Below are 14,448 nucleotides of genomic sequence, written 5' to 3'. Positions count from 1 at the left end.
GTACTATTCTAAGTTCCACAGATACAGCGGAAGAGGGGGAAAAAAAGACTGAGTGCTCTAGCCTCATGCAGCTTGCATTCTAACAGGGGGAAAATCAACTATAAACAAAATAAATTAAGACAGTAGATGACAGATCGATCTTATGGTAAGCTCTACGGAGAAAACCAATGCAGGGGGGCTGGAGTGCTGAGATTTCACACAGGGTGGGCAGGAGAGGCCTCACGGGAAAGGCAAGGCATGCATCAGGACTTGCAGGTGGGGAGGAAGTGAAGCCCGGAGGCGTCTGAAGGGAAGGCCTTCCAAGCAGAGGAACAGCCAGAGCACAGGTCAGCAGGAGGTGCCCCACCGGTCAGAGGTCTCACAGGGAGGCTGCAGTAGGTGGAACAGGGCGAGCAAGGGGAGAGCAGTGAGGGATAAGGTCGGAGGGGCATCGGGGGACTTGATCAGGAGACTAGCAGGCTACCTTCAGAGTTCACGCTAACTGAGGTAAAAAATCTTTGCGGGGCTTTGGGCAGAGAAGTGACCTGTTATGGTTTAGCTTTCAGAGGCTCACTTGAGCCTGCGCGTTGAACACACTGCCCAGAGAATGGGGGTGAGAGGAGAAGACCAGTCAGGACGCGACAACAGTGATCCAGGTGAGATGACGGTGGCGTTCGTGCTCACATGAAACTGCTCCAAATAAAGCACAGCCTCCTGCAGGAAGCCTTCCCTGACCACACACCTCCTCCCCTCCCACTGGACAAGAAACCCTTACATCCACCTTCCGCGTGTCCCTGTAATGGTTTCATTCCACCTCACACCACTGAGGTCTCTGTTGCTACACTAGAGACGCTCGAGACCATCAGCTCTGTGCTCACAGGGATTCCACGTAAGACACTCAGCACCCACCACTGCCCGATCCACAGCGTGTGCTCAACCACAGTTTTCTCATGCGTGACCTCCACCTCGAAGCCCATGGGATTCCTGGCTGTATCTAAATTCTGTAACCGTATAGTCATGATACTATGTCAGCTGGCCGCTCTTTAGTGACTCTCACCATAAGCATCTTACGTGTCTGTGCACAAAGGTATCCCCATCATCTGTGGGCCTGGAGAGTCTGTGTCTGCTTCTGCTTTTGATCTACTTGAGATTTTTTTATCATGCCTAATTTCCAGTGGGTTTTCAGGCAGCTCACACTGTTAACATTTGCAGGAAGAATGAAGACATTCTCCACACCTTACCTTCTGAGTGCTTCTTCTTGGTGTGGTAGGCCAGGGCAGAGGCCTGGGTGAAGGTCATCAGGCAGTGCTTGCACATGAACGGCCGGTCCCCCGTGTGAAGGCGAAGGTGGTTCTTCAGGGTAGAATTGGCCGCAAACTTTGCCCCACACTCTTCACAGGAGAACGGCTTCTCGTCAAAATGCTCCGTCAGTTTGTGGTACTGCATGCCTAGGGAAGTCGTGCCAGGGACCAGAGAGACGAGTGATTAGAGCTATGAATCCAGCAGGAGGACACACCTGAGCACTGCCAGGCTACGCCTTGAGAGAGAGCATGGTGTGAACTCACTTTTCTATTTCATTAGGTCTCAGGCAAGGGAAAACAATCTACTTGTGCTGGTTTCTAGGACTCTGGTTTACTCTCCAGAAACCAGTGATACTTGGAAACCAGAGTATCAGGTGAGAAAGAGCTGGCTATCATTATGAATAACAACAGCCACAGTTTACTGAGCACTGACTCTACTGAAGGTGCTGTGCCAGGTGTTTCAGCCATACTGTCTGAAACCTTCATGACAGCAAGACGTCACTCAGTCATGTCTGACTCTTTGTGACTCTGTACAGTCCATGGGATTCTCCAGGCCAGAATACTGGAGTGGGTAGCCTTTCCCTCCTCCAGGGGATCTTCCCAACCCAAGGAACGAACCCAGGTCTCCCGCGGCATTGCGGGCGGATTCTTTACCCGCTGAGCCACCAGGGAAGCCCTAAATCTTCATAACAATCCAAATAAGTGGGTGTTAATCGGGCTACCTATTTGACAGCAGAGGAAATGAAAGCTCAGGATGCTGATTCCCAAGCTCCTGCTCTTCTCAAAACAGTCCCCTGCCTCCGCTGTATTTTTCTAAGCCCTTACACAGTCCTTCCCGTATCCTGGAGGCAAGGCCTGGAATCCAAACTACAACACAGTAAGTGCCTTACATACGAATCTTTGGGTTGCAAACTTTCAAAGATGCGAACGTGCCCCTGTATGCCAGCTGCTGAACTGGACTACTGTACTTTTCAAGGTACTGTACTGTAAGATTTAAAATGTTTTCTGTGTTTGTTTTTTATGTACTGTTTGCGTGAAAAGTGTTATAAACCCATTATAATACAGTACTACACAGCCGATCCTGTTAGCGGGTACCTAGGCTAACTGTGCTGGACTTAACACATGTGCTCTCAGAACAGGAGTCGTTCGTAGGTTGGGGATTCACTGTGTTTGAATTATCATCCTCCGTGACCATGCCTTCCTGAACGTACCTGAGGCATGAGCAAATTCTCGTCCGCAGAGGTCGCAGGTCACTGGGAGCCTCTTCTTCTTCCTCTTGGGGCCGCCGGGCTCTCCGCCCGCACCGTGGGCCTCCAGCTGGTGCTTCTCCAGCTCCTTCTTGGAGCCCTTGGTCTCGCTGCACTCCGCACACTGCACCTGCTTGCTCCTGGCCACCCGGCAGCGCTTCACATGCACCTTGAGGCGGCAGTAGAAGTGGAAGCTCTTGTCGCAGGCCTTACAGACGAAGTTCTTCTTGGCAGAGTCTGGGGAGGCAGACGGGTCTTTCTCCTGCTGTTCGGGCAAGGCAGCCGTCTCTCCTTGACCGTCCTGGCTTCCAGGCTGGCAGTCTTCTCTGGCTGGCTTTTCACCTGCTTTGTCCTTGCCTTCAGAGTGAAATTTATCACTCACTGTCCACCTTTCCTTCTCTCCCTTTTCCTGAGTAAGGAAACCTGTGCAGGAGAGAGATCACATGGCTCTGGGAATTCTCCTGGCTTCTACTTTGCTTTCTAACTTTCCTTTTTTGGGGGAGACTGGAAACTACTTAGGACCCTCATCAAACTCTAATGAAACATCATTGTCATCTCTTCTCTCTGACAAACACAAATTACATCTATGGTCTATGACTTTTCTAAGTATTCGAGAGCATACAAAATAAATAAGGGAGTGATTGATGAACTCTTCCATGAACTGCTGCCTCTTCTCTCCAACAAGGAGACAAGCTGGGGGCCTAATAAGGACCCCACCCGCCCTGTTTCTTACCAGCGCACGCTAACTCCCGCATGACGGGCTGCAGGCCTGGGGAGGATCTGTGGACGCTGCACAGGAGCTGACATATTTCAGTGGCTGAGATGGATTTTTCCGCAGCTCTGCTCAGCAGTGGTCCCAGGGAAGCTTCAGGGCTGGCTGTCTCAGAGGAGCTGCTCAGAATCTAAATGAATACCACGAGACCAAGGTTTGTGGTTAACATCAGGAGATTTTCTCTATGGTTTTCAACTTAGAAAACAAAGCTAATTTCAGGAGGCATTGCCCTATCTATAATAAATAACACATTTCTCGCTATACATATAGCGGAGAGCCCCCTTTACTCCAAGCGCAGGGAAATTCACAAAATTTAAACAAGGAGACACATGTGAAGACCACTGTGCAAATACAAAGGTGCAAGCAAGGAATCGTTGAGGATTTTCTATGAGAAATATCTTCTCAGAAACCAGGAGGCTCCTAAAGAACTTTTCTAGATCTCAGTATCAAATGCTTGGGAGAGCTATAGAACGTGGCTGTTGGCATTTCTGTCTTGAAGACTAAGATAATTTTTCATTGTATATAACGGTCTCAGTGTCGGGAAGCAATTCTGCATGATCAGTGCAGGCTTCACATTTTTAGATACTTAGATGTACCCTTTTAAACATCATTTTATTTCATAAAGAAACTCAGCTTTTTAAAGAAGGTTCAAATAGGGGCTTTAAAGAGGCCAAGAATATTATTTCAAAGCCACCCTCTCAGAATGTTAGAGCTATCAGCAGAAAGAATCAGTATGCTGAGAAATAAAACTAAACCATCCGCAGATGGCCAAATGGAATTTTCATTTTGGGGGATATTTTATTTCTGCTCTTTTCAAGTCTATCTAAATAAACCTGATGTCCCTGGAGGCAGGCATGAGACCAATTAGTGAGGCTAAAACTGATCAACGGCAGAAGCCCCATCTCTGAAGTGCGAGGCATGCTGGAGAGTCTAGCAGATGAATCTCTCCTCTGAAGCCCTACAGAAACGTGTGCCATCTTCTGCCCATCAGAGAGTCAGAGCAAGGTGGGGCTGTCACCTGTGTGGAGGGCTAGAAACCGCCCTTCTACACACCACAGCCACACCACAGAAAAGCAGCATAGGTGAATCTGTAGCTAAATTTTATGTTCTTTTGTGATTCTTTTGCACTCAAGATGCACATGATCCTGGGATGAATATCCGTGAATTCCCCCGCCATCCCCACCTGGTTTTTCTGGGACGCCGGCCACACTGTGAGAAGCCTTACAGAAAATGAGTTGGCACTATTTGCTACCCCATATGGGCAAAAGCTTTGTTCTTTCTATGTTTATTTTGGCTCTTTCTAGAAGCCAGAATAGAGTGTGTAATAAGACCAATTTTACTTTTCTTCCTCTGAAAAAAGTTGCTTCTTAGAGCATGTGACAGGAAAGTATTATGGTTCCCTCTGAGTTTTCCTAGGTTCCGACAAACAGACTCAATCTGCATCTGAGTCACTTGAAACCACGTTCCAATCCTGGCTGCTTCTCTGACCGGCTGGCACATCCTAGATCTGTCACTGACCCCTCGGAGCCCCAGGTCCCTTATCTGTAAATGTGGGTGACAGCACCTGCCACGCAGAGTTGGGAGGATTAAAAGAGCAAAAGCATGACAAATAAATGTCGCTTGGCCCCGGGCCTGCCCACAGCAGTCACTGAACGGAAGCTGGTTCCTCCCCTAGGAGAGAACGCAGTCCTGGGCACCAACGCTGTAGAACTCCCCCAGATGCTGCGTTTTCATCCCCTGCGCACCTCTTTCACGGTCCCTGCCAGCTGCTCTTCCTCTGAGGCCAGGCACTTCAGTTGAGCTGTTTGCTGGATGGCCTCTAGGATCGACCTGTGATGCCTCAGGATGGTCTCAAAGGCAGCACTTTCTGGGGTCATCACTGAACAAAAAAGGATTGAAAACTCATGAGCAGAACTCTGAGCTCCATTTTTCCCTTTCACCTTTTCTCAACTCAATTCTTCAGCATGAGAATCTATTTTATCTGGCTCCCACCTTGGCTGGGGCCGGGGTTGGGGGAATGGCAAACAGCACTGAAGTTGGAGAAATGATCTTATTAACAGAAGTGTAGAATAACTGCCCATAGTTTACTTTAAAAGGTTTACAAACTCCCATTTTCTTGAACAAAACTGCCAGTCCTTACATCTACTGGTTGGGATGTGGAAGACTGAAAGAGAGCTCTATTTTCCGGCAAGACTGACAATAATCTCTGGAGGGGGCAAAGCGAGCACAGAGTCCCTGGCACCCTACCTGCCCGGAAGAAAGCGTTAGCACCAGGCTCCCTTCGTATCTCCTCCATGAGCAGACTCAACGGGCAGGTCTTCGTCTCCTGAGCCACCAGGAGCAGTTGCCAGATGGCCGCTGCAGACACCGTGTGCTTCTCTAGAACGGCTGACGCCAGAGCACTGAAACCACCAGAACCAGCGTCGCGTCTCACCAGTGTCTCCATGACCTTCGGGACGCAGCACAAACACACGCGTAAGGGACGTTCGCGCTGACGGTCCAGCTACAGAGCCGCGAGACTGGGCGTCGCGTCACAGTGAACATGTTTCTGGGGAGTTTTTCAACATCTTTCACCTCTTTCAACCTGAGAGATGTGGACGCGTGAGAAGGTTTTCCATTCCTCCTTTGGAAAGCCCTTCCTTACATCACTGCAGACATTACAACTGCCCTACTTGTCACTCTGCCTTAGAAACGGAGTGGCCTTCTATTTCTCCTTCTCTGCTGACTTCCTAGCCTATCATTTCTCACCATGGCTGTGTGCTTATTTAGAATACATATTAAACATACATGTGTGTGTGTGAATCTTTTCCCTTCTCTCGCATTTTGCCCACCCTTCCTCCCTCTCTCTTACCTCCTTTTCTCCAGGGACTACACTCTTCACGTGTGGGATCATTCTTAGTAACATCTGGTTGTCTGTGACAATCTCAGAGAGGTTCTCATGATACCGTCTCAATAGTTCAATCCCATAATCATCAGGGTTTGCTTGGGCTGTAAGGATATTAGCAAAACAACAACGTTTGATGCGACAAAGCCTCCTTAAGGGCTTCTTCCAGGTGACGTGAGGGGAGTTACAAATGCGGGCGGAGGAGCAGATTGGTGTGGGAGACTGGTCTCCTTTGGAGCACGACTGCAGCTCCTGGCGTGGGGCCTCACACACGTGCTCACATCTCCTCTGGGCTACACTTAATCACTCAGGGCTGCAGGGCCACAAAACCCACCAGCACTTTGAAAGTTAGCGCCCAGTGGGAGAAGCTAGTGACTGCTCAACAGGGGGGTAATTAGAAGGCTGCACTTGTAAGAGAGTCAGATGTACAGATTCAAGGGATATTATCCATCAGGCCCGAGGTAAAGCATCCATGTGGTGATCCCAAGCACAGGCAGGCACGAGTCGCGAGTGCAGTAGTGAAGCTGACCCATCCTTCTGTTTAGATGCCCTCAGAGCCAATCTGTTAGCGGCTCCCTTTCAAGAGGTCATATTTATTTGAAAGCAAAGAAAAATCAAAACTATCAGGCATTCCCTTTAGCTGTGCAGATATTTAAAAATTTATTCTCCTCTCTGGCCCAGTAACTCCACTTCTGGGAATCTACCCTTAAGAAATGATCTGAAGGCAAAAAAAAAAAAAAAAAATCTGTGTACAAAGATTTCTGCCACTATGTATACCTATGGCTGATTCATGTTGATGTATGGCAAAAACCAGGACAACATTGTAAAGCAATTACCCTCCAATTAAAAAAAAGATATTTGCCACTAAGAAACTTGAGATGATGATGAAGAAGAAGATAACAACTAACATTTACTGAGTGCCTATCATTTGTATAGTCAAGCCTATGGTTTTTCCAGTAGCCATGTATGGATGTGACGGCTGGACCATAAAGAAGGTGGAGCCCTGATGAACTGACGCTTTCAAACTGTGGTGTTGGAGAAGATTCTTGAGGGTCCTTTGGAAAGCAAGGAGATCCAATCAGTCAACCTTAAAGGAAATCAACCCTGAATACTCTTTGGAAGGACTGACGCTGAAGCTGAAGCTCTAAAACTTTGGCCACCTGATGGCAAATAGCTAACTCACTGGAAAAGACCCTGATGCTGGAAAAGATTGAAGGTAGGAGAAGGGGATGACAGAGGATGAGATGGGTGGATGGCCTCACCGACTCAATGGACATGAACTTGGGCAAACTCTGGGACATGGTGAGGCACAGGGAAGCCTGGCAAGCAGCAGTTCATGGGGTTGTAAAGAGTCTGACACGACTTGGCGACTAGACAAGGACAAAATTATGTGCTGAGCTCTGTGCTCAATGCTTACATATTTATCTCATAGTAGCCATGAAAATGAAGGAGTAGGTACCATTCTTACCCCTATCTCATGGAGGAGAGAATGAGGTTCAGAAGGGTTAAGTCACTTACTCAGAGTCACACAGCTACCAAAGAAGGCAGGATGCAAACCCTAGGAATCTTGATAGACTCCACTGTTAGGTTATACGTGCCCCTGGATACAGGCATAGGTAAAACAGCCTATGTATCCTGATGATGGAAACTATACAGCCTTAAAAAAAAGAAAACATCCAGAACTCTAGGGAGTGTTCTGAAATGTGGAGAATGTTTAGGTTACACTGTTAAGTGGGGGAAATGATAAAATGTAGTAGAAGTATCTTAACACTGTAAAATTAATGTGACAGAATGTGTTAATACTGACATAATCAAGTGGGATTTGAGGTTCTTCCCTTCTTGAACGGTTCAGGTTTGTATAAGGATATGCTATTTCTATCAGCTGGTAAAAAAGTTCTCTTACTTCCCAAATACCTTTTTCTGAAACCCGCCTCAGTCTCAAATGCTCTAGGATGGGGGGTGGGAGTGGGATTGGCTAGCGCTGGGTTGTTTTTCTCAGGGATGGGATGTGGACCCATCAACCCAAGCTGGCTGGACATGAGGGGTGGTCCACTCTGGGCACTGTTGGAAGCAGACAGCACTCCAGTGGGCATGAGGGCGTCGGGAAGTGAGTTCCCGCTGCTCGTGTCTGTGAGCCCATCTGCTCCACAGGCATTCAGCCCCGGGAAAGCTGTACTTTTATAAACCCTGAACCAGGGGACCATCACAGGGGAGTTTAATGGAGAAGAAATTCTCGGATCTTCAATCCTAACTCCAGAAACGCTGAGAATCACTGATGGGAGACAGTGAGTTTCTCTCTCACAATGGCCTTTCCTAACAGACTGTCTTATCTCCCCAGTAAGGAGCCAAATGGGGAGTTTTAAGCTATCATTTTCTGTGGCAGTGATCCCAGGCCAGAGAGTCGATAATTAACTCATACCTGTGGTGCTCGGCGAAGTGGCTAATTTCTGCAAATTCTCCAGCAGAAGGCCCAAGTCTGGGAACGTCATCTTCACAGCCTGCAGCAGTTTTACCAAACTCTCGGCACTCAGGGTCTTCTCTTCAGACATTCTGTGCAACAAATTTTCTATTGTCTCCTTGGGTGTTCTGCCCTCACAGCAATTCAGAATCACCTGCAGTGGCGAGCAATCAACCCGACACCAGTTACTGGCAATTCTAAGTGTATCTGACACACCACTGGAAAGCCCAGCAAAGACCGCATTACAAGCTGCCCCGTCTCCAGGTCTTCTCCTGCTCATCTCTACAGCTAGCTGCCACAGTCTCTTCGTTATTCTGTTTCAATAAAGTCCAAAGCATTCTCCAAATAAACAGCTCTATGAAAACCTTTCTCTTTCAACTGCAGGTCTGTGCATATTCTTGACCTCACTGCATTCTGCGAAAATATTCTTACGCTAGGCCTATGTGACAGAGCGAGCAGTTTACATCAAAGCTTTAGACTGAGTCTGTTCAGACACTAAGATTGATAAATCGACTAGCAATTAATAAATACGGTTACAGTGTTTTCCCATTTTATTCAATAAAGTGGCCAGAGGTTGCAAGTTCAGAGCAATTCTGTTATTTTCCTTCCTTTATTGATACAGCAATTTGAATACCCAGACACTTCGTTTGTCTGTGGTCTCCAAAATAACAGATTTAAAGAGCGCTTTCGGACTCTTTTCCTTGCGGGTTGGTTCCTCACTGCCCCTCTCCTCCCCAGCGGCCACAGATGCCAGTTCCAGGCATCATCCCACGGTTCCGCCCACTGTGTCTTCCCTGGTGTTCTAGAGGGTTCTCTGAGTCAACAGGGCACAGGGCTCCAGCAAAAGGCTGAAAAGCCAAATCCCTGACAGTTACTTGATAGCTATTTTCCTATTACAGTAGAACCAGTTCTTACTGTCTCGCTCTACATAACTTGGTTCCTGTGGCTCACTCGGGATTATTTCAGTACATGCAGTCTATAGGCTCACGTAACTGAATCCTGAGGTTTCCTTCGGGAGAATGCCAGCTCTCAGGGGAAAGAGTTAGGCAGATCAGTCATTGTTGCATGTCAGAGGATGCCACTATCAAATTACTCCCATTTTTAAAATAATAAATTCAGGTATAAAACCAAATTGGTTTTATATATGTAAAAGGAGATTTATATCTATGAATATAATATAAGTCAAGGCAATGGTTTTTCCCGTGGTCATGTATGGATGTGAGAGTTGGACTGTGAAGAAAGCTGATCGCCGAAGAATCGATGCTTTTGAACTGTGGTGTTGGAGAAGACTCTTGAGAGTCCCTTATACTGCAAGGAGATCCAACCAGTCCATTCTGAAGGAGATCAATCCTGGATGTTCATTGGAGGGACTGATGCTAAAGCTGAAACTGCAATATTTTGGCCACCTCATGCGACGAGTTGACTCACTGGAAAAGACTCTGATGCTGGGAAGGACTGGGGGCGGGAGGAGAAGGGGACGATGGAGAATGAGATGGCTGGATGGCATCACCGACTCTGTGGACATGAGTTTGAGTGTACTCCGGGAGTTGGTGATGGACAGGGAGGCCTGGCGTGCTGTGATTCATGGGGTCGCGGAGAGTCGGACACGACTGAGCGACTGAACTGAACTGATATCTATGAAAGGCATGTGTATATATTAATAAATTGTCATATTTCTTGTCCGTACAGAACATAGTCATTCTCTTTAAGGTCTCATACATATCAGATTTCTATCTACTAAATGAGTCACAATTTAAAATAAGGGCTTGTATCTAAAAGCTATTCTGATTTCCATGTTACCTCTTAGATGCAAAACGATAACCTGATCCAAAATGAGGCAGGCGGATACTGTTAAGAGTGAGAAGGAACTGTTAAGTCAGACAGGCCTAGTTTGAAACCAAGTTCTAAAATGTATGGCCTCTATGACCTTGGGTAAGTTATTTAAGTCTTTAAACCTTATTTTCCTCATCTACAAAAGAAAATAACAATACCAACTCTTGCACAGTTGTTATGAGGATTCTCTAAAATGAAGTTCCCATTTGTAGAGCCAAGCCTAACTCCAAGGAGAAGTGATTGCCAGTAAATGACAGTGGTTACCAATATTAATAGGAACCAAGATGCACAGGGGTTAAGAGATGTGCTTTGTTCACTTATTTATTAAAAGATTTTTTTTTTTTAACGTGGACCATTTTTAAAGTCTTTATTGAATTTGCTACAATCTTGTTTCTGTTTTATGCTTTGGTTTCTTGGCCACAGGGCATGTAGGATCTTAGCTCCCCAACCAGGTATCGAACTGGCACCCCTTGCACTGGAAGGTGGAATGTTAACCACTGGGCCACCAGGGGAGTCCCAGATGCGCTTTCTTTAGAAGTCTGGGCTCCAGTGCTGGCCCCAAGCAACTGTGCCTTTGGGTGTGCTGCTCACACTTCTAAAGCTTCTGTTTCTTCATCTTTAAATTAGGGTAATGTAGGAAATGGCAACCCACTCCAGTTCTCCTGCCTGGAAAATCCTATGGATGGAGGAGGCTGGTAGGCTATAGTCCATGGGGTCGCAGAGTCGGACACGACTGAGCGACTTCACTTTCACTTTTTTCCCCCATAAAGTTACTGCAAGGGTAGAATTTAGTAAGGCTTAAAAGGTCCTCAGCACACTGTTTGGCACACAGAAATCAATAAATAAGTGGAAGCTATAGTAATTACTATTTCTGTATCTGCTGCCAATCCTGAAGTAAAGAAATGCTTATTTACCACTTCTTAGAGAACCCAAGGTATGTTTACAGAAGGGCCGTGGTACTTATGATTAGCATCATTCCAGAAGAGAGAAACTTCCAAAGGCCCGAGAGAGCATGTTCCAGATGATATGAAAACACTGCCTATGTGATCGACATTCACTTCTACACTCCTGCCTTATTATGTTGCTTCAATTTTCGTGAGAAAGAGTAGCTTAATGAAGCTCTGGTGGAACCCCAATTTTGGGATTTATAACTAATTTAAGTTCTTCTGCTTCAGCCCTTTCTGTCAAGCAAACCGAAAGTGACAGAAGAAAATGACAGTGTGGTCTGCCGGGCTGCGGAGAACGAGGCTGAGTTTGGGCTCTACCTATAAGTGCTATTTTACCAAGATAATGAAACAGTTCAGAGGACACATTCAATCTAGCTCATAAGGAAAAACTTTGAATGAATAATTGAATAAATCACTAAGCAAGGAATGGGGTACTTCTAAGCTAGAAGCAACTTACTTAAACCGAGTGCCTAAAATTACACTTAATCTGAAGTCTAAGGAGAAAACAGGGGTTTAATTTTATCCTGTGTGTATATCATCTTTCTCAAGAAGTTCAAAGGAGTTACATTTTTAAAAATATAATTTTCAAAATACAATTTTCAGATGAAAAATTTTCCCATTTTATATGAAAAAAATGGCAATGCAATAACATCGAGAATAACAAAATCTAGGATCCATTCCCTCACTGTCAATCCAATACTCAGCCATCACACCAATGATTCGTAAACATTTTCTCTCCTGAACAGTTAAGCCACTTCCCACAGTTTGATGGCACGAAAGTTCTGTCTCCCTATTTCTTCCTTCCCAATATCAAAATATTTTTAGCACAAAGTTGAAATCGATAACACCAACAAATACAGTTATCTAGTTGACTTGAGAAGTCATGCTAGCAGTTTTATGAGGATTTTAGCAGCTGGCTGGTGGGAGAGTAAATTGGTACAACCTTCCTGAAGGGCAATTTGGCAATATATATCAAACACTTGAAAAACTTGACACTCTCTCTTCCAAAATCTCACTTCTTAGAAATTCCTCTGAGAAAATAATCTGAGATGTATGCAAAGATCTATGTGCAAAATGTTCCCTGCAGCATCATTTATGGTAGCAAAATACTGGAACAGCAAAAAAATAAGAAACGAATGCCCAACAGGAAAGCATTAAAGAATCATGGTGTAGCCATTAGAACAGAATACAGCTACCGTAATCCAAACTGTAGGTATGGAAATACATTCACAACATATTCAATTAAAAAATAAACTCACAAAACAATATGATACTCCCATCCCAGAGTGATTTAGATGGGAAAAGTGGGAGCACAGGCTCCAAAACGTTAGCAGTGATGATCTCTGAGTGCTGAGATGGTGGGAGGTTTAGGTTGTTTCCTTTCTGCTTGCTTTCCCAATTTCTCTAAAGATGAACAGTGTTATCATTTCTGCAAAAAGTGTCATAATAATTAGAAATGTGCCTAAACACACACATACCTAACTCTTTTGGGGGGAAATGTTTTATATCAAAATCTTACGGTGTCAGAGCAGGGCGAGCCATCCGTCCGTGCATCTAAAGACGCAGGGGGTACAGGAGGCACGAACCCTGTATATGACACAGGAAGTAAGAACCCGAGCTTGAAGGTGCTTACCATGCAGTATGTGAAGAAACAGGGCAAGGGGAAAGGTGCTCTGTGCCACAAGAGAGGCTTAAAGTAAGTGTCACAGGAGTTGAGGGGGAGCAGGAGACACTGGACAGTTACCCTTTTCTCAGAGCCAGGCAGGAATTCCTCCTCCACTGTTTCCAGGAACTCCACAATGGGTCTCAGCTGTGTTACACACCGGATCAGGTCCTCCCTGTGTTCCAGTAACAGAAGAGGCAAGGTCTTTCCCTCCTCTGTGCTCCCTGGGGGAGAAAGAGCTGGAGACGGACAAGAGAAGCTAGTCAATTTGAAGAAAATGACAGTGTGGTTTGTCAAGAGAGATCTAACAGAATAGTAAAGTGATTCTCAGCCTATTCTGAGCACCCGAACGCAGAATCTCTTTTTGGAGAGGAAAATACTTTATTATTCCGTTTAAACTCTTCTATGAAAGGGAAAATGTTTCATTTATCTGTCGAAACACAAAGTGGTAGAGCCAGCCAGAGGTTAACGTCTGGTTGGCAAGGCCACCGCTTTGTACCTAACCCAAATGAGAGAAACCTCAGCCTTTACGTGCTGTCAGCAAACCAGTCCACCCTGGGCATGCCAAACACTGATTTGGACGTGTGGCTTTTGAAGGGCAGGAGAACACGGATGATATTCTGCAACTTCAAGGTGTCAGATTTAGCTAACTAGGGGGCAGAAATGAAGACTCAAATTCAGTTTGTATATGTTAACACGCAGCCTCTGGAACTACAGGTAGAAATTTATGTGCAAATCATTTAACAATAACTAAGCCACTGAAAAAATGGGATCACTTGAGCAAGCTTTGTAGCATCTTCCCAGAACAAAACGCCGTCACTCGGGTGGATGGGGTTTCTCCTACCTTTTGGCTGCACTGTTTCTACAGCCTCCAGCTTTCTGTCTGACAGTGCTGTCTTGACTGCAGGATTGGAATCCTGGTACAGCCGCAACAGGGACACAACGGTCTGAACATCCAGGCTCTCACTTCTTACTTTATCCAGGATTCTCTGAAATGCTGATTGTCCTTCACCCTCAAGGCATCCCATTACAGTCTGCAGAACACAAGTGCCCAGAAAGAGATGAGTCAGGAATCCTATGCTCCTGGGATTGGGCAAGCAGGTCCTCAACAGTATGATCCTCGCTGATGTGACCTTTCTACGACATTTGATGTTACTATCGCTTCTGCAACACAGTTCTCTGACTTCCTGATACAGAAGTGTTTTGGTAAGAACTTGCCTTTCTGGACTGAAGTCGCTCAGTTGTGTCCAACTCTTTGTGACCCTGTGGATTATAGCCTACCAGGTTCTTCTGTCCAGGGGGTTTTCCAGGCAAGAATACCGGAGTGGGTTGCCATTTCCTTCTCCAGAGGATCTTCCCAACCC

At 46.0% G+C, this 14,448-nt stretch overlaps 1 protein-coding gene across 2 annotated transcripts in view; it reads right to left on the bottom strand.

Annotated features, from left to right (window-relative positions):
* ZBTB40 (zinc finger and BTB domain containing 40) overlaps positions 1-14,448 on the bottom strand; it is an 82,495-nt gene that overhangs the window by 14,351 nt on the left and 53,696 nt on the right. For both annotated transcript variants that reach the window (XM_055397109.2, XM_055397110.2), the window contains exons 4-12: positions 13,929-14,118; positions 13,166-13,323; positions 8,603-8,795; positions 6,151-6,287; positions 5,547-5,748; positions 5,045-5,178; positions 3,261-3,429; positions 2,492-2,950; positions 1,221-1,427 (exon numbers count right to left, since the gene is read on the bottom strand). In XM_055397109.2, the coding sequence (XP_055253084.2) occupies positions 1,221-1,427; positions 2,492-2,950; positions 3,261-3,429; positions 5,045-5,178; positions 5,547-5,748; positions 6,151-6,287; positions 8,603-8,795; positions 13,166-13,323; positions 13,929-14,118 (1,849 nt within the window). The remainder of the gene's footprint in view (positions 1-1,220; positions 1,428-2,491; positions 2,951-3,260; positions 3,430-5,044; positions 5,179-5,546; positions 5,749-6,150; positions 6,288-8,602; positions 8,796-13,165; positions 13,324-13,928; positions 14,119-14,448) is intronic.

The sequence above is a fragment of the Moschus berezovskii genome, chromosome 2 (genome assembly GCF_049115385.1).
Source record: "Moschus berezovskii isolate FMDL1 chromosome 2, NW_MosBer_1.0, whole genome shotgun sequence".
NCBI classification, from domain to species: domain Eukaryota; kingdom Metazoa; phylum Chordata; class Mammalia; order Artiodactyla; family Moschidae; genus Moschus; species Moschus berezovskii.
This window is presented reverse-complemented; position numbering and strand designations above follow the sequence as displayed.